Here is a 23,684-nt window from a genome sequence, read left to right as displayed (position 1 = left end):
GGGATCTCTCTTTAAACTTTCAGCCTCAGGCTAGACCAGATGATCTGTCACGGCCTGTTGGGTTGGTTGTTCAAACTTGTAGGTCTCAAAAAAGTTAACACATTGAGTTGCTGTGATAGTTTCAACTATTTCCTCGTCATGTTCCTGTAGCTTTTTGTAGCCCTTGTAATATTTTAACTTTTACTTCACTAATCTTCATTCTGGACTGTACTCTGTTTCAGGCTTGGCCTACAGACGGAGCTCTACGTATGTTGAAGCAGCATTCATGCATTATAATCTAAGGATCCATTCCAGCATATTACATCACTGAGCATGAGTGTTTTGCTCCCCTGAGAGGTTGGTTGTGGTGAAGAAGTTTTGCTGCTCACACTCATCGCTCTGGAATGTTGAATGGATTCTATTAGAAATGCTGAATGATGAAGAGTATGGTGATGATGGCCTTCTAATATGGCCTTCTAATATCTTCATATATATATGTGTGTGTGTGTGTGTGTGTGTGTGTGTTTATTAACATAACATTAAGCTTAGTACTGAAAAATAATTTTAATTATTCCAAGTTTATGTCTAAAATGTTGAACCTATGTTAGTTTTTATTTTTCAGTAAATGAGTACATATAAGTACTTATTTTAATTAACACATTTGACATATTTTAACATATTTAAATTGGCAGATTTTTTTGTGTAAACTTTTTTTTAACAGCATTCGTTTTTATTTTCAGTACATGAGTAAGTAATTACTTATTTTAATGAGCATATTTTACTTCTTTTGTTTATATACATATTTTAACATATTTAAAGTGGCCCTATTATAAAATAAACATTCAGAAATTCCAAAACAAGTATTTCTTAAATCCACAAAAGCAAAATAATACTAATTAAGTTATTAATGAACTAAACATGGTAAATGTTTCCAGTCTAATTAGTTACGTTAATGTACAAACTAATTGTGTGAATATTTAGAAAAACTTGCAATATCATATTATGTTCCAGATATTATCTACACTGCGCTATTTTTTATTGTTAAACGTGATTACATTAATCTAAACTTGGTATTTATAACTCAAACGCACAGTAGCTCAAGTACAGCTGTCATCTTTTCTTCTCTGGGGCCCAAAGTGGGCGGGCCTTTGGAGAAGTCCCCGCCCCCAGCAGCGTTGATTGACGCGCAACGGTGGCCCCTCCTTAAACTTTTCTCCCCCTCCTTCGTTTTCCACTGAAGTGCGTGAATTTCATACCAAACCCATACTTCGCATTCCACCTATACTGTCAAACCGGGAGAAATATTACTGAAAACAATACAGCACCAAGATAAATATAACTTTAAAGCAATAAACCTCGTCCAATTCTATCGGTAGAGGTGTTTGCCAATAAAGGTGAGTTTTAGATTCGCTCGTTCCCTTTGTCTGATCGCGTTTTTCATGCCGCTCTAGCGAAGTTTTCAGATCTTTGTCATATTTCGCATTTTTCCTCGGAACTCCCTGCATTGGGTGGGATGAGGGACAGAATTCCGTGTGGATATGCTGTAATTGTGCGTGTGTGACAACGAGGAACCGATTATAGTGTGATAGCCCGGAACTTTTAGCCTTTGAATTAGACTTTTAAGTTAGAAACATTATTGCAACTAACGCTTCCATTGTTGCACGTAGAAGCGGAGTCGAAAATGTCCTGCTCGTCTGCAGAGGCTCTTACTTACTCTCATAGCAGGGTTTCCCAAACACTTGTGACTGAAAATAAGGAAAGAGGTTTTGTTGTTCCAGGGAATTGTCAGAGAGAAGCGACAGAAGTGTTTGGAGAGATCTCTCATCCCGTTTTCTACGTTATCAGGTAAGTCTGACTGTGTTTGTTTCACTTGACAGGCTCAATAGGTTTAATATTTACTGATTTCTGTGAGATTATTAGTGAGGTGGATTTAAGAGGAGAGAAGTATATGCATTAAAAGTTATGTTTATTATGAACAAAGTTCATTACACACTCTAAAAACATGCTTGGTTGTTTCGTCCCAACACTGGGTTAAATATGGACTAACCCAAGTTCTGGGTTAAAAACTTACCAACATTTGGGTTAGTCCATATTTGACCCAAAGTTGGGTTGAAACAACATTTTTAAGAGTTAAAAAAAATACACTTTTGGGAAGAGTTGAACTGACTTAAACTTAGAAATAAGAAATAATGTAAAAACAATTTATTGTAAAACTGTTTGATACGATAACTGATTTATTTGGAAATGGTCATATTATGGCTTCAGGCACTTTACAAATTGGATATATAAAAACCGAATGAAATATTATGTTTTTGTATGGATTTTTGTTCTCTTAATAAACTCTTGGTTATATTATAATGATGTGTTTTTTTAAGAATAAAAACTATTTTGGTTCCTCAGGTAAAGCAGTGACGTTGAGTGATCTTCCCGCCTAAACAGCTCAGATTGAGCATTTCAGTATTAACCCTTCTATGTTTTAAAGATGATTTTGGCCCTTTTTGGTGTCCTATCCCGACTTTGTGATGTTTTCAATAATATCTAAACAAAAAAATTCAAATGTGTTTTAAATAAAAAATTACTTTTTCTCATCATTCAATTCACATTAATTTGTATATATTGTGCTTTTCAAGATACAAACCGTGAAAACTGTTTGGTCTTATGGTCAAATTTGTTGAAGACCCAATCATTGCCTTTGGTCTTTGAGATGTTATTCAGCTTAAAATAGTTTCTGTAAATCTATGAAATAAAAAAAAACACCTCCCTAATTGAGACATGAACCCTCATGAATTTGATTATTTTTAATGTAACAAATTTTCCTGAGGGATCCTAGGAGGATGTGGTTTTTTAGGACAACAAGCGTGTTAATTAGTTCACATCTTATCAAACATTTTCATCTTATCTGTGTGTTTTTGGGATTTACTTTTTTTTCCCCAGGGTTAGTTGGTGAGACCCAAGTATTTTGAGTTCTATCCTCCACAACGAATATGTCAATTCATTTTTAGTTTTAGTTTTTAATGATGCTCTCCATATTTTTATTGTTCCTCTGACTTAGCCTACTATGAATGGACAGGTTTCGTTAAACAGAAATGCTGCACTTCAGGTTGGACTCAGTTCAGCTCAAACTGCCTCTTCTAGTTCTGCTGCTTGATTAGGTTATCTTATGTTTTGCCTCCTTTTAGAAAGGTTGGGCTTCTCAAAAAAAGTTTGAAATACAGCTGGATATAGGTCGGGTTGTGTTTAGAAGTGATTGTTGTTGTAGCTCCTTAAAGAGACCGTACGTGGAGCAGATGTTATGCTGTTTTTTTGTTTTGTTTAGTCAACAGTAAAAGTAACTAAATTGTAACATTTTCTCCTATTTTATATTTTGTTTACATTTTGATTTTGAGCCAAATCTCAGCCAAATCCTTTTCTTGCTCTTGAGTCAAAACACATTTTCTTCTGAAATTTATTGAGATGTTACCCCATTATCTGATCAACAACAAATGAAACCCACCAAGAGATTTACACATCAGTGGTTCGGCTTCTTAACTAAGTCTGTTACAGGAAGTTTAGTCTAGTTTAATTTGTGACATGCACTCCAGGCAACCTGTACTGGTATGTGCCTCTTACGTGATATGTAAGTCACTTTACTGTAAGCCTCCACTGTGCGGAAATGTCTTTTGAAAAAATATTCCTTGGGTAAATATGTAAGCTCAAGCCCACTAGTATTAGTGTTAGCTATCCCTTATGCAATTTACAGTGGCCAGTACTGAAGAAGATCACAAGGCATGGGTTATATAATGATACATTTTCACATAATATAGGTTAATGATTATCAAAGCACATTTCTGAAATGAAAGTATTGTTTTAAACAGAATTCTGAAACCGAGCAGGTTTTTTTTTTTTCATAGACAAAGTTGATGTTATATATATATATATATATATATATATATATATATATATATATATATATATAATTGTTTATAATTGTACATTTTTTCCTGATTGTTTTGAGGACACTAGGAAACACATTTTTGGGGTTAAATTTAAACAAATGCCGGCTTCTGTGATGGGCCACATTTGTTGTTCAGCTGCAGATATGCTGTACTCATTTTATTTATGTATTTTTCCTCATACATCACAAACGAACCCTGAACTCCCTCCACTGTCGGGCTTTGCCAAGCGAGGACACATCATTTCAACCTTTTGCTCTCCTGCATTACTTAGAGCTTTACTGTTTAATAAGCTAACAAATCAGTTTTAATGATTTGTTTGTTCTTGTGCTGAGCTATCAATCTTGTTCCCAAACCAGTCCTAAAATTTGCAATCATCTCCACTGCATTTCTAGCGGTCCTTGATGCAGAAGGTCCAGCGTGTATCCTCTTCATAAGAGATCGAGCGTGTGCCATCGGAGCAGATTGTTTGTGCCATATGTGTTTACGTTGCTGGCCAGTTGACAGTTCCTTTAGCTGGTTTGGGTTAAGGGCCCAGCGTAGAGCATAATGAGCCTCTTTCCATTTATGCGGATTGAAGCGGCCTTTTAGCACCCGCCGCAGAAGTGGCTCTCCAAATGGTGACCACTTACCTGTCTGTCAACAAAGCTCTGAACAAATATCTAGCTGTGTGTGCGTGTTTTCAAGCATTTGAGAGAGAGAACATCTCGCATGATGTACTGCCGTTTGGCCTCCTCACAGCCCTGTGTTTGCAGAAGGAAACATTTTATATGCTCTTCAGTTCCCCAAAATTAAAATTTTCCCTTTCAAATTAAAGTCCTTTTCCACGTCGCGGTCAAAGGAGCCTGCGGCGAAACGCGTGTCAGAGCATGCACAATGTGTCGCTGTGCTTTATTAATTATAATGAGAGCGATGGCTTATGTAAGCGTGTTTACATTGCGCTGAAAATTAATGCCCGTTCTCAGGACACTTGTTTACATGCAATTCCCGCGCGAGGCTTTGGCAGATAAGATTTTTTTGGCTTCTCCATGGCTGTTTGTGACTCGAGGGAGGGGCGAGCTGTGGGCTAGAACAGTATAGCCTTTGTTTTTTGTCTGTCTGAAGTTGCTAAACTTTCCAGTTGTTCTTGAAACTAACTGTTTGTGGCAGTGCACCGGGGTTCAGGCGGCAGTCAGATACGCTTCATGCAAACATGCACCTGAATTGGAGAAAGGAAGGCAAACTGGTTATTTTTGGCCTTCTGTCTAGTGGTTGCTTTTATTTGTCATTGTTAAGAAGCTCTTTTATGTGACTGTTATCAGTGTGATAATCATTACATTGAACATTGTTGCTGTTTTCATCATGTCTATTACATTATGAATTAACTTATACTTAGTGCTCATTCTTAGGATTAGTAATTTGAATAAACCCAAAATCCTAAGTATTAATGGTATTTATTCAAGCATGTTTTTCCAAACCTGTATGATTTTTGAAAAATCCAAAATAATAATCATAATTATAATAATAATTTTGGACCCCATTTAATTTTTGAAATATCTTCATTTGTTTTTCAAAGACAAAAGTAAGTTAAGACTTGTGGGTGAATAAATGATGACAGAATTATCATTTGTGAGTGAACCACTCGTCTCATTTCTCACAACATTCGTGCTACGGAGATTGATGATGTCTCATATAATGCGGCATATTAAAGAAATGTGTGGTATTAGTGTCAGGGAACAGACTTATGATTTTCACCTTGCGTATGATGAAACCGATTAAAAATTCCCCTAAATTTACATTGAATGAGGGACTCGGACTTGGACCAGTACATAGCAATTACCCAAAACACCCTAGCATTGTGTTTTGCAAGAGCCAGTTACTTTTCTTCATAAAATATAAAAACCTGGTTTTGTTTTAAACATATCATCAAATGCATCTACTCTAGGTTTGGAGGTAAAAAAAAATTAAAAAGTTTAACATTTTGAGACAATTGATTTAGCTTATTTGGTGATTTGTCTTTTATAGTTTTGCCATATTTGTTTTTGAAATCTCTAAGAAAGGTTTTAATCTAATTGTAATACTCAAATCAGTCTGCAAATTTTATTTGTACACTGTATAAAAACTGTTTTGGAGTATATTTTACAAGAACACACCATTTCAGTCTTTCATACTACTTCTGTTAAAATTTCATTTTTAAATAGTGTGTTGCCTTTCATTGTAATTATTCTCGGAGAAAAATAGTTTTTACACCAAATCTTTGTCTGTGCATGAGGTTTTGTCTATGTCTTCCTCTGTTTTTGGCATAGATGTGTGACTCAGAGATCAGCACATGGGGCCTCTTTCTCTCTGCCATCCCAGGGGTCTTGTGAGCGTTCGTCTCTTTATGCATGTCTTTTCGGTCTTTGTGGGGTTTGGCTCGAGCCTCTACCTCATCCACTAAATGACCAAGTCAGGCAAGAGCACTCCTTCACAAATTCGCCTGATGATTTTCCGCAGGAAAGTGCTGAATCAGACGTTCAACAAGTCCTCTGGCACATGCGGCACTCTTTGTGTCAGTCTTTCCTCTGCTGACTGAATCAGGACTAGAGTAAACCATATGGAGAGATCTGAGAGCAGACGGCCGGCCTGGAAAGTCACCCTGGTGGATAATGTCGAAAGGAATCGGGAATCATTAATATCATGTTTAACTGTCTCGTATGTGTCAAGGTTTATTTCCACAAGGTGCTTCTGTTCATGTAAAGAGTCATTTTAGTTGAGTAAAAGCCGTTTATTCGTAATTTCACTCTCTTAGTAATTTAACATTTTTCTCGCCTGTCGAGCAGTTCGCCAGCTCTCTCTCTCTCTCTCCCAGGCTCTTCAACAGCTCTGATCGTTTCCTGAGTGCCGAGCCAGAGAGGAAGTAAGAGGAAGTTATTGGAGAAGAAGGGAAGAATTTATTAAAGCTAAACACAGAGAGGAAAAGAAAGCCAGCGGGTGAATGAAAGTGGCAAAAAACCCAAAAAGGTTTCCTCTCTCAGACAAGCTGATAGTCCTGGAAGGGTGTTGAAGCAATCTCTCGCCATTGACGTTTAAACAAAAACTCTCTATTAGAAGCTGGAAGTCAGTGCTCTGAGCTGCAGGACTTGGTTAAATGCTATCAAACATGATTACATCTGAGGCTCTAAAAATATCTAAGCAATAACGTGTAGGCAGAAATTGCTTGCTAAACAAACTTGATCATGCATTATTCCAATGTGTGAATGAGGCTGCACATGCATTGAGTTGACCAAGTTTCCACATTTGTGTAGCATTGAAATGCTGACTCCATTTCTTTTCAAATGGTACCAATTTATCAGTACCATACACGTATCTTTTTTGCCACTTAGATTTTTAAAATTCATCGTTATCATCAATATTGGGCAATGCATGCAAATTTCCCTTTTATATTTTAGTTTTCTTTTGTCGTCATCTGATGCTTATTTCAAAATTAGCAATTTATCTTCAAGTTTAATCTTATCAAATCTCAAAATGAGCATTAATCTTGTAGTTATGATGCCTAATTAACATTTGAAATGGTTGATTTTTAGTTTAATTTTTTATTTATACAGAATAAATTGAATAAATAGTATAATAGTATAGAAATAATATTCAGTACTGGCTAATTATTGATTATTGGCCATAACATGACTATCATTTTTTTGCCGTTATTATAATATTGGTGCATTCCTTTTTGTCTTTGTGTTATTTTATATTAACCTCCAGCAAATACTGTTTTTAACTTCTGAGATTATCCAGGCCAGGCTTATAGTTCCATTTTGAACTTTAATATCCATTAGCTGTATGTTGATTCCTATTCCTATCCAAAGCCTTGAGTACAATCTAGTCAAACTAAATTGATCTTCTAAAGTTGTTTCTCTAGTTGGCCACCCATAGGTTTTATGATGGTCAGTTCCTGGTGTGTGGCATTGGGTCTGAAGGCCATAAACGGTGTGTAGACCATCAAAGCCAATGAGCTAAAAAAGAGAAACCAACTAGAACGAAGGGCAGGTTTGCCTACATTTGTCTCTCTTGGGCCCACGTATATCCGTTCCTTCAGACATGTTCAGACTTGGACTCCTGCGACGATCATGTGAACAGACAAGTGTGAAAAAAAAAAGCTTGAACCAATCACTTTCTCAGATTTTGATTAACACTCCCATCAGATTTGCATATACAGTATGCTTGGCCAAATAAATCAGTTTTTTTTTTTTTTGCTTAATGCTTTTTAATGATCGTCATTAGCCAGCCAAAAAAGGCAAAAGTGATGCTGGCTATTCCCAAGAATAGATTGAGTCATAATCTCTCAACCTAGTTTCAGAGGTTATCTTCTGCTTTGATGAATCATACTAGTAAGGGCTGATCTGACATGAGTTTCCTCTCCAGCAGGAAGCGTGATTCATGTTATTTTGGCCGTAGTTGGAAATCAGTGACGGACAATGAGAAGAAGAGAAGGAGACGCTCTAAACGTCTTTATCTGTAATCTGAACCCGACCAGCAGCTGCTGCTACACTTGTCCAGCCCTGTTGTTCTCCCGCTGCTGACTGTGTGTGTGTGTGTGTGTTTTCGAGAAGGAGCCGAACACACTGAAGAGTATTCGGTGTGTACGCTCCTGCGTGAGTGAAGGGTGGGTGTGATTTGGAGGCTGCCCGGAGGGATACGCTCCCTGGGGGCGACTATTGCCAACAAGTGTTCCAGCTGCAACAGTTTCCTAACAAATCTCACATTCTGAGCTGCGTTCGACCGGAAAACCAGTTGGAGGACATTTGTTGAAAGAGCTTTGTGCATTCGTTTGAATACAAAAAAAGGCAATTCTTACTCTTATAAATAATTAAATTCCAGGTCATTTTGCCATCACTCTTAAAAATAAAGGTTCCAAAAGGAGGTTTTCAAAGCAATGCCACAGAAGAAACCCCTTTATTTTTAAGAGTGAAGAACATTTTAAAAATCTAGAGGTTCTTCATGTTGATGTCACTAAAGAACATTTATTTTTTAGAGTACAGGCTGGTCATGACTCAGATCTCTCCAGCTCTCCTACATCTCTGTGTTTAGGTTTGATATCTAACATGAGTGTCCAGCAGAAGGGAAAACAAAAGGTTCTGGTGGTTAGGGTTGGCTCCCATGAAGTTCCCCAGCATCCCTTATTTTGCGTCCAGGGCAGCGTGAAGATCTCCCTCTTGAACAGCTTGTTTTCTGCCAAAAAATGTCCGCCTGAGATGACTAACGCACAAATGGACTCCAGCGTTCTCTCCATGCGCTGGAAAGTCCCTCTGCTCCTCTGACAGTTAGCAGAGAGCCTGAAGATGACTTATTGAGACTGGAAGAGACTTTATAAAACCCAAGATGTGGAGATGCAGGATGAGTTCTGCTGAGAGCTCCTATCACCATGACTTCTCCACTTGTTTTGAAATGATGGAAAGTCCAGATTTGGATTAAATCCCATGATTCAGTCATGAATCTCTCTCTGATTAAGCTAAAACTTGATTTCTCTCCTCCATGGCATTTTCTTGGTATTGGCCAATAAATGTGACTTTTTAATATTTTTTAATCTGTATTGACCTGAATAAATAAAATAAGATGTCTAAACTGATCAATATGATCACATTTCTAGTTAATTTCCATATCATATTTATTCTACTTCTAGTTTATTTTTAAAAAAGTCCATTATATTTCAATGTATTTAATTATATATAATTATGTTGTTTATTTTAAGTTTCTTTTTTTATTTATGTATTCATTTATTTTGTAAAAAGTTTATAGTAGGCCTACATTTATTTAATGACTTTTGGGATAAGATTTTTTTTTAATTGAAAAGTAGTTTTCCACTGTCTTTGATGTCATTTGAAGCATGTGGAGATTTTTTTTTTCTCAGATTGATATTAGGTTGATATTATAGATATAGATATGTATAAATCCAGTATTGGATATCTGCTTTGAAATGTCAATCAACCTATATTTCGAAGCTGATAGCCAAAACTGGCTTCAAAATTAAAACAACTCTTTAGAATGTATTATTTTAGTAGTTTTAGTTTAAATAAAATAAAACTGACTTCCTGTACTATTTCATATTTCTCATTCTTTCATCATTTCATCAAGCTTTTTTAAGTGCTAATGAAAAGCAGACAGTACACATGAAGTGTATCAGTGTTTTATTTGTGTATCTTATCCGTCTCTTCCTGTCACAGAGAATTATGGGAAATGAAGTTTGATGGCTCAAGTTGGTCTCTTCATAAACCAAGCTTTATTGCTATACTTCATCAACAGTATACAACTCATACTTGCTAAATTATATGTAGACTACAGTGTATTAAAATTTAAACAACAAGCTTAAGTAGTGGCTTATATTCTTTAAAAATGTCATCTTCTAGATGTTTTCACTGTAAACCATAACTCCAGTTAAAACATCTATATCAGCTGTGTGATTTGTTGTGCTACGTCATGAAATCACCATTCAGTTTTAGTTCAGTCCTCTGTTTCTTGTACATGTGTGTCTTGTGTGTGTGTGTGTGTGTGTGTGTGTGTGTGTGTGTGTGTGTGACCACAATGTCTGACTTTGAGTCATGAACAACCTCTCTGAGAGGAAAATCTGAAAAGGCCACCAAGTAAACATCAATCAGTGCCCCTTTTCCTGGAACAGCCAAATGACTAAGTCTTTATGATTCTGGTAACAATACTCTGTCAAATTCTGTCCCCCCCATAAATGCCCCTCGTACACACCAGATTCCATGGTTGGAAGTGTCAGTTTGGGGAAAAACTAGCTGTAAGTCCATGTTTTGTAATTGATATTAGATCATACTGAAGTAAGTTTCCCTGGGCTTTCTCCTACAGAGACTGTGAGGAATCCAGTGAACCCGGAGAATCGTGGCTGGAGCCAACTCAGTGCTTCAGCTGACAACAATACGTACTGTGTTGGAGCTCTGGGAGATAGTGGGCAGGGAGGGCTTGTGTTCATTCAATGGGGACTGAATGAATGTGTGTGCTGCATGGCTTTCACTGCATTATTTACATTCCTGGACCACATGGAAATTCTTCGGCATTATATACTGACTAAGAGCTCTGTTTGGTTCGGCAGGGAGAGAGAGGAGGCGGGAAAGAGGAGGTTGTCACACTAAATATGTTTGCCATGTCATTCAAAGTTAAATTCCAGTTGCCTTATGGGAAAATTACGTTTTTGTGTTTGCATCGGCTGCATCGCATAGAGCTGAATGGGCTTCAGCATTGCAGGATGAGGCTGTTTTTTTTTGCAACAGATGTTTTGCAGTTGTGTCCATCTGACCTTATTCTTGCTCAATTGCTCTGTCTCTTTTTGAGAGAAACTGGACGTCTATGTTCGCAAAGTTGCTTTAAGATGAAAGGGTAAGATAGAGAGAGAAAGCCTTGCCAGATGTTCGTTGCAATTAGTATTAAAAATAAACTATGTTCTTTGTTGGCATTGCATCAGTGTGTATTGCAACTGTTGTTTTTTTCCCTTCAGGAAACAGTTTTGTGAATTTGAATTCTTATTTGCTACCACTGTGGGATTAAACACTTAAATGTGTATGTGTGTATATGTATCTATGTATGTATGTATATATGTCTGTATATGTATATACATACAGTCTGTCTATATATATATACACACACACACACACACACACACACGCATATATATATATATATATATATATATATATATACACACACACGCATATATATATGTGTGTATATATATATATATGTGTGTGTGTGTGTGTGTGTGTGTGTGTATAAATAAATATATATACATTATACACACATTTATGTAAGTTTATATGTAATTAATTTTAATAATGACTAAATATTTAGATTTTATAATGCTATTTATAATGCTAAATATCATTTAATTAAATTATATATCATAAAATTAAATTACATTTGTGTGTGTTTAATTTATAATTTACTTATATAATGTATTTAAATTATATGACTTATTATTTTAATTGTATTATTTACTGGTAATTTTTATTATTGTTGAAAAATATATTTTGGTATTAGTTTTAATTGTTTTTTACTTTTTTTTTAACATTTAATTTGTCTCTCCCCCAGAAACTTGTTTTACGGCTGGTGGTTTGCATTTTTTTTTATTCATTACCACGCTTAAAAAAATATTACCATGGTATTTGCATAAAAATCTAAATTATGTCATTTAATAACTCACCCTCATGTCGTTCCAAACCCGTGAGACCTCCATTTATCTTCAGAACACAGTTTAAGATATTTTAGATTTAGTCTGAGAGCTCTCAGTCCCTCCATTGAAGCTGTGTGTACGGTATACTGTCCATGTCCAGAAAGGTAAGAAAAACATCATCAAAGTAGTCCATGTGACATCAATATTTTGAAGCATCGAAAATGCATTTTAGTCCAAAAATAGCAAAAACTACAACTTTATTCAGCATTGTCTTCTCTTCCGTGTCTGTTGTGAGAGAGAGTTTAAAACAAAGCAGTTTGTGATATCCGGTTCACGAACGAATCGTTCGATGTAAACGGATCTTCTTGAACCAGTTCACCAAATCGAACTGAATCGTTTTAAATGGTTCGCGTCTCCAATAAGCATTAATCCACAAATGACTTAAGCTGTTAACTTTTTTAATGTGGCTGAAACTTCCTCTGAGTTCAAACAAACTAATATCCCGGAGTAATTCATTTACTCAAACAGTACACTGACTGAACTGCTGTGAAGAGAGAACTGAAGATGAACACCGAGCCGAGCCAGATAACGAACGAAAGATTGACTCGTACACACAGTTTCAATGGAGGGACAGAAAGCTCTCGGACTAAATCTAAAATATCTTAAACTGTGTTCCGAAGATAAAAGGTCTCACTGGTTTGGAACGACATAAGAGTGAGTTATTAATGACATAATTTTTATTTTTGGGTGAACTAACTCTTTAATACTAAGGCAAGTCAAAATTATTTGAATTGAGCTTTTCACAGTACACATTGTTACAAAGCTGCTTTACCAAAATAACACACAAAAACACAAATCATGATGTTAATGTTTATAATATCTTAACACCATGGTGTTTTTTTGAAGTACCTTACAATATAGTTTTTCAGTGCCCCATGGTGTATGAATATGGTATTAGTTTTCATTTTTTGCATTGATAAGACACGTCCAGGTCACTTTCCTCTGTTAGCTAAACTACTAGCTCTTTCTTTATCAGGAGTGCTGAGAATGCTCAAGACCCTGGGCATGCTGATGTTGCGTTTTGTCCAAAACAATCCCACTGTTTTTCAGACTCCGAATGGATGTCTAAATTGGTCAGCCCTCCCTTCCCTCCTGCTTTGCCCCCCGCCCCCACCCCATCGACTCCCTTTGACTCCAGCACTCCTCCCTCCCCTTCACCTCCCCCTCCCCTCATCCTTTGCTCACCTCTCCTTATTTGGGCAGTGTGCTTGGAAGCAGAGGGTGGGGAAGAGGGTAGAGCGAGAGAGTGATCGGTTGACATAAGGGAGAGAGAGAGAACTAACTCCGCACTTCCTTAATAAGGACATGTCTGGAATTTAAGCCCTACTCTCCAATAGAATGGCTGCTTTGCACTCCCCATGCACACACTCGTCTCTCACCCTTTCCCTTAGTGCACACACACACACACACACACACACACACACACTAAAGAGAGCTTTTTCAGAGCATGCAGTCATGCGTTTTTACTTAAAGTTTGCTTGTTTGTGTTACTTTGCATTATGTGATTCTGTTTGGTGACATGGCAGAAATCTAGGGCTGGGCGAATTAGGCAAAAAAAAAAATGATCACAATAACATTTTTCATATCAGTCAATATTAATAATTATCACAATACATTTAAAATCTTTATTACTTTGAAGTTTAAAGGCAGATTCTTAAACAAGGTGTTAATTCAATCCTGCTAAAAAAATATACAAATACTATCCAAATACAAAATTTATGTTTATTCCATAAAAGTATGCACTACTTGTATCACCTTAGCAAGCACACTGTGAATCACCTACAACACCCTTACATTGTGGCACCAAGTTTTTCCGTGCTTACTTCACTTAAATCCTAGATCATAGTCTTTTATAACTCAATTTTGATTGTTTTGTATTTTAATCTAGTGTAGCTCATGCTTGAGGTTAAATGTCTGCAGTGTGTGACCGATACAAACAAGTCTGTAAAGGATATTGAGAAACAAATGCGTAGTTGTTCCAAATGTTGGTTCTACTGCAGCATTAGACATTCTGTAACTTCTCTGGAACATCCATTGACTGCAGCCGTCCCGATTGCACGGGATGAACAGTGTTGCTTGTCACCTGAGAGGCAAATGCAATTTGGAAATGAATTGCTAAGTGTCCTCTCTGCAGCATTAGATCAAGCTGAGGCCTGCATTGTCGAAAAGTAATTAGGCCGCTTACATATTCCGATGCTCTCTGCACCGTTGTTTTACTCATTCTGTGTCATCGGGCTGCCAAGTCAAGCTTATTCTTTCAGTGTGCGTGTAACCAGAGCATTTGAATATCCCCAAAGGAAGGTCTCAATCAGAGTCGGCCGTATTTACCCAAGCTGCGTTTTTTCGTCAACATCAGCAGAAAGTGAAATAAAAGAATGAAATATGTGGGCACACCAGTGAATCCCGGGTCCTGATCCTCATGAACAATACCATGCGAAAAAGAGGCAGCCTGAAAAACACTTAAGATCCCTTAAACATTTTCAGACATTTAGACGGCCACATTGGACCGCGAGCTCCCGACCACAAGCATTTTTGCAGGCTAGTCCTAATTATCTAATCCTTTTAAATGGAGCTTTATATAATGTTAAAAATCCATTTGTCGTTTTGGAAGCTTTTGAGAAGAGGAAATGGTAATAAGAGTCACAGTTGCTGTTGTCTTCATCAGCCAGTCCCCAAAATTGTGGGTGCGTACGACTAAAGTGAGCGCTTTTGAAATTTATTATGGCCACAATAAAGTAATGTTCTCTTTCTCTATGCTTCTCTTTCCTTGTTTCTTTCTCGCAGAAATTGCGTAGCGTGGGGGCTCGTGGCAGGGCCCGGTAGGAGCCGGCACCATTGCGTCCAACAAGTGGAGTGCCAACGGCAGCCCGGAGCAGGGGCTGGAGGATGGGGGTGATGAGCTGGACAAGGCCATGGATGGAGACGCCGAGGGTGTGTGGAGTCCCGACATCGAGCAGAGCTTTCAGGAGGCACTGGCTATATATCCACCCTGTGGCAGGCGCAAGATCATCCTGTCAGACGAGGGCAAGATGTACGGTAAGTGAGCTTGCAGTGTGTGCCGTCATGAGCCAAAGGGGAAGTTACAATACAGCGACATGCATAAAATCCTCTTCCACTTTGCGATGAGTTCACGTCAACAATCGACAAGTTACTGTGCTGTTGGATGCTAGTGCTTGATCTTCATGCTGAATTTAAACTTTGTGGTCTCATTTAGGGCTGCAGCTTTCATTTATTTTGGTTACTGGTTAATATGATCTCACTAAATTAATTTCCTGTCTTATTGTTATTTTTTATGATAGCCTGTTATTCCACATCTGGCCCAACATTGTCCTTCAATTAACAGACAGATTGAATCAGAATTTTAAAAAGTGTAAGAACATACTTGATTGTACTGATTGGTTGATGCATCCCCTCTTCATGTCGCCTCAAAATTGTAAATGCTCATCGAAAATGAATCAAATGAATCACTGCCAGTGTGAACTGTGTTTTTGTTGTAGTGGGTAGCCCAGTCACTATGATGTAGCTTTTAGCTAACAAATTGACTTATTTGATATGAGGGAAGCAATTTTTGGCTTTAAAACTTCTGCCCCCCAACACCCCCCCCCCCCCAAACAGAATTTTGCAGGAACTTCACATTGTACTCCTCAGTTGAAGAGAGTCTTAAAAACACACATGGTTCAACTGTTGAGATTGTATCGCTGCCTTCAGTTTTTGTGATGGAGGTGTTTTTGTGCCCTCGATGGTTGCAAGACAAGTGCTTCTAGATAGAATGGCTTATGGGAGGGGTGGGAACTAGAGAAAAGATAAGAGGGCGGGAGATAATGGGCTGACAGAGCCGGGTTGTTATACCTGACATGCTTTCATCCACATACACAATCCACTCGAGGATCCCTTTGTGCATACCATCATGAAAATCCATGAAGTGTCATAAAATGTCTCATGCTCATACGCCATCTGCTCTCTTACGTAATCTCGTATTTAGTCATGCTGAAATAGCCATTCATTAGCAGCCATCAATGGCTTTGTATTATGATATAGGTGTTCGGTTTTGTTCGATAAACTGAGGTTCCTGTTTTCTAAAACACCCATGTACCTTAAAACACACAAACATTGCATGTCTTAGCTTAGCCAGCAGTTGTGTTTTTTCAGAGCACATAAACAGGCCTACACTTGTCCCAGAGCACCTCTGTGGACTACAGGCCCGACAGAAGACAGGTTTCTCAAGAACATATCGCTTTTCTGTCGCTTCTCTTTTCATGCTTCCTTGCTTTCCCCTCCTCTATTTTTTGCGTTTGCCCTGAAACTGATTGTATTTATCATCTCTGATCATTAGCAGATCTTTTTCTTTTCCCAGCCCTGTGAGAGAGTTGTCGTTTATTTTCCTTCTGCCTCCCTCTCACCCAGTTGAAAAAGTGGCAAAACCAGCTCTGTTTGTCTTGCTCAATCAAGGTTTATTCCCCCACAAGATTTCACTTACCCTCCCACCTCCATTTTCTTGTACTCCTTTTTTCTTCTTACTAGTTCTTCCTCCTAAACGAGGTAGGTCTGCCCCTGAGGCAAAGCACTTTAATAACTCCAGGTGCAAAGGAGTATTTCCAGTGTAAAAGCGTTAAACTCTCATTAGACTGAACAACATGAGGATAAGAATTTGTGAATGCAAACTTTTTTATCAGACTTTTAATCTTGTTGCATTCCAAAAGCTAATAATTAGTCTAATAACATGAAGTATTCTCAATGTTGCACTTTGGAGGCCATTTGAGTATGTTTTCTGTTTCTATTGTCAGTTTTCTGTCTTCAAAACAACAGATCAAATATAATCTTGCTTTGCAAGTTAGTTAAACTAATAGATATCTATCTGAAAAATGACTCCGACCTTTGAAGGTAACGTTATCGCTCCTATTAAGGACGTAGTTGACACGCCAGGAAAACAGGTTAAGTGGGACCATGCACTAGTGTCGCGTATATTTCAAGTCTAAGGCTACGTTTACATCACAATGATGTATAATCAAAAACTTAAAAGTTTTTCCCTTGCATTTTTTTTTCATTTTCACGTATACACAACAACGTTTACAAAATGATTCTCTTTTAAATATACGCAAAAATGTAAAAGACACTGTATTATGTATGTCAGGCCAGTAGTTGGTGCTCTCACCTTGTTTGTAAACCGTACCTGTAGGGAAGTGACGATTATATGTTGTATATGATGCGTCTCCTCTGTTGGTTGTAATATTGGTGAAGTAAATTCACACTTTGCTGAAGAAGTGTTAGCAAACTCTTGAGAAGCAACAACAGGACTATGTATTCCGACATTTTTGTGTATGTTTTTTCGCGCTTGCCTTCAAAATCGGCACGTACTGCACATATACATACCTAAAACGTACTACTCACGCGCAAAAACCCATTTTCAAAAATATCAGTTTTCAGTCCCCAAAACACAGTTGTCATGTAAACAAACACACAAAACGCATAAAAAGTTTCCCGTTTTGGCTGAAAACATAGCTAATTCGAATTGATTGATTTAAGAACTACAAAACAGCTGTATCAGAAAGTTAGTGGGACACAACGAGTGAATCTGTTGCTGCAATTTGATGAATTGCAAAAATGACCAAATGTGGTTTAACTCTTGGCTTGAGCAATACGTCTCTTTTTCAGTGCATTCATAATTTGCAGATGGATACTCCAGTTTGGCTGGATTGGGAGGATCCAGGTGTTTGGCTTTGGTCCCCTCCTCCTCAAACTGCTTGCCTTTCTTCTCCTCAGAGGAACAGACAAGACAAAAACCCAAGTGCTGGTTTGAATTAGCAAGCCAAGCCTCAAGATACAAACCAGACTGGGAGAAAGCACAGCAGAAACTGACAGTAAGCGTCCCGAACACAGCCCAGCATTGGTGAAGAAACATTGAGGTTCTTTTTAGGGTTGCAGTTGTCTTTTCCTTTGAAGAACTCCGTTAAAGGCAACTGTTGTGTTCATATGTATTTTTCTTTCTGCAGTGTTCTAAAAAAAAAAGTTAATTCAACATGTTTAATGTAAGCTTGATCAGTTCAGAAGACGTATATGCCATATCATGGACGTTCCCTGCTTTTATACAGGCTACTCTGGAAATTCATTCACAGAAACTGATAATAGCGTAGCTTCGACCTACCTAAGGTTTAAGTCACTGCTGAGGGACTCTACTGTTTCTGAATCAGTCAAATTCCCCTAGATGCTGTTTCATAGAGCTCAGAAGCTTCCTACTTCTGCTCCTGGAGGGCCATTATCCTGCAGAGTTTAGCTCCAGTTCCAATTAAACACCTGAACCAATGACTAATCTTAAGAAATACTGAAAACTCCCAGTATTCCTCCAGTAAAGAGCTGGATTTGTCACCACTCCTGTCCCACTTTTCATTTGTATAATTTTTAAGAGTGGTCGCTTTTGGCTAAGGGCAGCCTTTTGCCAAATCAGTGCTAGTTTGGATTGGCAATCTCGAGTGTGTCATTTGGGACAGGTTCTGAGTTAAAGGGAAATGTCAAGTTTAAGCAGAGCTATTAAAATATAAATGGGAAATCCACTCAGTCTGTGCACTTTTTGAAATCGCTTTCAATATGTTGTGTGTATTTTATGCTCCGTAATAGTGGTTTTCACTAGATTAGCAACACGCAAGTATCGGTCTGTTAGGATCAACTGTGAGAGTTAGTTGCATCTCTTGTAGACCCTACGCAAGGTCTTTCTTTTATGTAGCATGTGTCAACAAAGCAGCTGACATTTTTCGAGCAATTAAATCAGTTTCATCCTCTCTTAGAAGGTGCGGCTGTCTGTGTTGGCTGCAGACGACAAGGCAGCACACTAGATCTGGCAAGCAAGCCTCCTGAGTCTCTTCTTTAGTCTGGGATTACATCATTCAGGCTTTATCCTCCTCTTGCAGTAGATCTAAACATACTTACTGACTCACTATGAAGTCAGAAAGACGCTTCAAATGCGTGTTTCAGATGCCATGACTAGCTGATAAGAAAATACTGGAATATTGACATTGTTGATAGAACATTGTTTCCATTTTCTGGAAGCTTTTGCCTGATATCTGTTGTGTATCTGTCTTTTTTTTTCATTGAGGGATTCCCTTGAAATCATGCGGCCTTATGGTGGTATCCTTGGTTTCGTTTTATATCACTTGTTGTCCATGGTATGTTTTACCGATACGCCACAGGTTTAGTGGTTTATTTCCAGTGAAAGTTGATTTGTGAGATGATTTGACATGTTAAGTCACTGTGCCAATAAAGTGAAATTCCACAAATCGGATTTATTAATAAATAATTGACGCTCATTGCCATCTTCAGGAAAGCGAATACCGACCTCATGGAGAGCCTGTTCTCTCCTGTGACTAAACACGTTATCCATTTACATGTAGTCATCTGCCACTGAAGGAGCCCCCTCACAAAGAGAATGACGACAGCGCTCATAATACCACCGCTGATGTGAGGCCTGGGGAACGCTGTCTGCTCTGGCCCTGTTAACACTGCCTGGATCGGGCCTGTGAAGTGCAGGGCCGACTCTTTTTTTATTTAATTTTTTTTATTATTACACTAACTTTGATGGGTGGAAAGTTGTTATGCTTTAATTTTTTTTCAACCCTCCAGCAGGAAATGGCTCCAAGAGTTTAACTTGAGTTTTGCTCCCAATAGCGACTTGTTTCTTGTAAAAGTGTAAACGTTTCTTGCAATGGTGACTATATTGCAGAATTGTACCTTTATATTTTTTTGGGATCACTCAATATGACATTAGGAGAGCCTGTTTAGGTCTCAAGTAATAAATTAAGATTTGAGGTCACAGTTGTGAGATATACAGTTGCGTTCACAAGAAATGAAGTTAAGTGAACTAAATTCTCTTAAACCACTGGAGAGCACACACACCTGACATCTGTATTTGGGGAAGTCGTGGCCTAATGGTTAGAGAGTCGGACTCCCAATCGAAAGGTTGTGAGTTCGAGTCCCGGGCCGGCAGGAATTGTGGGTGGGGGGAGTGCATGTACAGTTCTCTCTCCACCTTCAATACCACGACTTAGGTGCCCTTGAGCAAAGCATCGAACCCCCAACTGCTCCCCGGGCGCCGCAGCATAAATGGCTGCCCACTGCTCCGGGTGTGTGCTCACAGTGTGTGTGTGTGTTCACTGCTCTGTGTGTGTGCACTTCGGGTGGGTTAAATGCAGAGCACAAATTCTGAGTATGGGTCACCATACTTGGCTGAATGTCACTTCACTTCACTTCACTTCACTATATGTTGCATGCCAAATGTCAAGCCATTTTTCACAAAATGCTAAATTTCTGATGCTAGCAGGCCTTCCATCCCTCATCTCCTCTTCTCAGCGTCTTGGCTCTGCCCGGGTGATTTACAGCCCAGTTGAATGGCAGAAATGCCGTCTGTCTGGTTTCATAGTTGTTATAGCTTCAAGATATTTTCCGCCTGTGCTTCAACGGGAACAGAGGCTAACAAAAATGCCCTGCAGCCTGAGGATGGAGCCAAGTGCCATCCACTCTTCCGACCCAGCTTGAGTCTCATTTCTGTTCAACAGCTCGTTCTGATAAACCATCTCAGCAGAGCGTGAATGGTGTTTGAAGGACGAGATAAGTTTGTGTTGATTGTGGTTTGGTTAGTGGATCACAGCTCATTCCTTGCAGGAATTGATCCAGCAACCTTCCGGTGACCATGCTAAAGTTTTCAGGTGTTATTCCTGAATTGAAACACTCCTGCTTGAGCTTCCTTTACAGACATGCAAAGGTTGAGAAGAAACTCGATGAGGGAATTAGAGCTGGGAGGTGGGAATATGGGACACAGGGGGTCCGTGTTATTCTTTGCCTCCTGCCGGAATGGTTCGTGGCAGGTGTGGGTGTCCGTTTTCGGTAAGACAGGATGATCTTCAGCTGCCAATTGTTTGCAGAAACAGCAAAGGTCTTTGTTTCTCTCTTACTCTCTCCCCCCTCACTTTTTCGGGCCGTTCTCTCGCTCTCTGAATGCATGCTTCAGGCTGTTGCCCTCATCAAATCAAGTTGTGTGGGGCAGATGTCACAGGCGCAGTGGAATGTGAGGAATGCGGAGGCTCGGAGAGAGAGGGTGTGTCTGGGGAAGGGTGTGCAGAAACCAAACTCAAATCAGTGCAGTGGTCTCTCTGCTGTGGAAGACAATTTCCACTTCATAGTAAAAAAATAATAATAATAATAATAAAAGTAATTTGCAGCTTTAATACTCTTAATTGCAACATAATGTTTTCTGAAAAATTTTGTATATACAAGTTGAGACTTTATTTCTGACAATATGTCTTAAAATCTTGCTAATTATATTAGAATTTATATCCCAATTTTTTTACTCCGAGGCAGATATGGCCATTCATATTCTACTTGAACTCTACACTGAACATGTCTATGGCTGCTAATCAATGAGTGGCAAATGTCTTACTGAAGGGGGCGCCGAATGCCCCATGCATTCAAATTTCAGGACAGTTTTTGTCTTTAGTGAGAAAATTTGAACAGTCGAAAGTGTTACTTTTTTTTGTTATTGTTGTAATTGAAAATTTAAATAACAATAATAGCACTTATTATTATTATTATTATTATATTCTTTAAATATTAATATATATAATTAAATGACGTATTCTTCAAGCATTTCTCAATTAAATAGATATTAAGTAGAAATATATCTTTTTCTAGTATTTATTATTTTTATTTATAGGCATTGTTTATTTTATATATAGGTAAATGGTCAGTATTTAAATAGTTCATAGAAGTTAGTGTTTTTAAAGGTACAGGTTGTAGGATCTGCCACTAGAGGGTGCACCAAAACAATAACAATTGCGTGGATTGATGACACTAAGGAGCGTGGAATGAGGGGATTACCCAACCGCTGATGGCCATCAATCAGACGGAAAGATAAATCATGGATTTAATTGATTATGGTTTAGTCAGATGATATGAAAACGATTACCTCTTGTTCAACAAATATATACACTCGTGTACATTCAAACACAATAATTGGGCATACATAGCAAACGTGAGTTCAATGATTTGCGCGAGTAAGATTACATACAAAGTCAATGCAAAGACGTGATCAGACTATGGATTTCTGTAAAGATATGAATCAAAACAACTCACCTGTCGAGTAAAACACAAGCGAGATCGGCATCTCTTTCTTGTTGAAGTTTGTCGCGAAGCTCTCTCCATCTAGAAAATGCAACACCGATATTGATCTTCGCTCTTTCTCTCCTCTTGTCCCAAACTCTTCTTGGGTCGTTTGGTTGGCCCGTACGCTTACGTTTACGGGAGCTGTCCTTGTCGACAGAACCAGCGGCAGATGGTAAACAGTAATTATGTTCCATAAATAAGTAACCCAATCCACCATAAAACGTGCAAGAAGAAGTAAATAAGGAACTGCTTGAAGTTCGCCTCGCTTTGGCTCGAAAACATCACACAGACTACAGCCGACGACAAACTAACATGTGCGTTCTGCACATGCGTGAGAGGAATTAACTGTCTATATCAGCAGCTATCAATAGTATATTTTCATAATTCAAAAGGAGAAACAGAAACAATGATATACGAGATAAATGCAGATATACGAAACATAAACAAAGCAGTGCTTGTTTACCATTTTGAATATCGGTAACATTGATAACTTAAATTATTTTAAGCGTCTCATGTTGTTATGAAAACATTCGCATATTCGAGTGATTGGGAAAGGTCACATAACATTTAAACAGCCTTCTGTCTGTACCGCCTTCATTTACTTGCTTGTTTTCATCACTTTTGCTTTCATTCTCGGGCACTGACTTGTTCGCTAAACTGAACATCCAATAAGAGCTCTCACTCTCGCCGAAGGCCCCGACATGTTGAATCGGGAAAACTGCCTCAGACGAGAACTGACGAGTGGAACTTGCCAAACCAACTAGCCCGACCGTCGGCTTGGTGTGTCCTGGCCTTAAGCCATAGGCTCCTTCAGGAGTTTCACAGTAAATTAAAACTACTTAAATTACTGCATTATAGAAGACAAAAAAATTGCTAATATAAAGCATTGGACATTCATACTGATTTTTTTTTTCTTAATTAGAATTATTTTCCCCTTAATCAGAATGTTAACATCCTTAAAACAATACATTTACTTTAGAAGAGATTGTCTTGTTTTCAGAGAAATCTAACACATTTGTCACTGTCATAACATGTTTTGTCAAGTTTAGCATGTTTTCTTTTAATTTTTGAAAACTGCTGCTGTGAAATACTAATAGGTATTGAATTTAAAAATATGATGGCAAATCTATTATATAAAGCCAAAAGCTTGTCTGTATCAGTTGTTCTTTTTGTGGTTTCAGTCTCATGAATTCTGCCAGTGTTGTTGAGAGATGCGTGTTTCTCTTGCATTGCTTTTGTCGCCACCTTTTGGTCACTGTAAAACTTACAGGAACTTTTCTTTTCTTCTCAGGTCGCAATGAGCTTATTGCCAGATATATCAAGCTGAGAACAGGCAAAACCCGCACAAGAAAACAGGTATTTAATGCACTTCATATATATATATATATATATATATATATATATATATATATATATATATATATATA

The 23,684-nt window shown here is 38.1% G+C and overlaps 1 protein-coding gene across 6 annotated transcripts in view; it reads left to right on the top strand.

Moving 5' to 3' along the window:
• The first annotated feature begins 1,210 nt into the window (after nt 1-1,210).
• The window catches only part of LOC132151529 (transcriptional enhancer factor TEF-5-like), a 33,224-nt gene continuing 10,750 nt past the window's right edge, over nt 1,211-23,684 (top strand). For 3 of the 6 annotated variants that reach the window (XM_059559698.1, XM_059559700.1, XM_059559696.1), the window contains exons 1-4: nt 1,211-1,373; nt 1,758-1,824; nt 14,896-15,147; nt 23,549-23,613. In XM_059559698.1, the coding sequence (XP_059415681.1) occupies nt 15,024-15,147; nt 23,549-23,613 (189 nt within the window). In that variant the 5' untranslated portion in view covers nt 1,211-1,373; nt 1,758-1,824; nt 14,896-15,023. Of the gene's footprint in view, nt 1,374-1,757; nt 1,825-14,895; nt 15,148-23,548; nt 23,614-23,684 lie in introns of those variants that run through there. The other 3 variants (XM_059559699.1, XM_059559701.1, XM_059559703.1) reach the window with 2 other exon arrangements.

The sequence above is a fragment of the Carassius carassius genome, chromosome 10, assembly GCF_963082965.1.
Source record: "Carassius carassius chromosome 10, fCarCar2.1, whole genome shotgun sequence".
NCBI lineage: Eukaryota > Metazoa > Chordata > Actinopteri > Cypriniformes > Cyprinidae > Carassius > Carassius carassius.
Note: the sequence above shows the minus strand (reverse complement) of the source record. Positions and strands in the feature narration are given on the sequence as shown.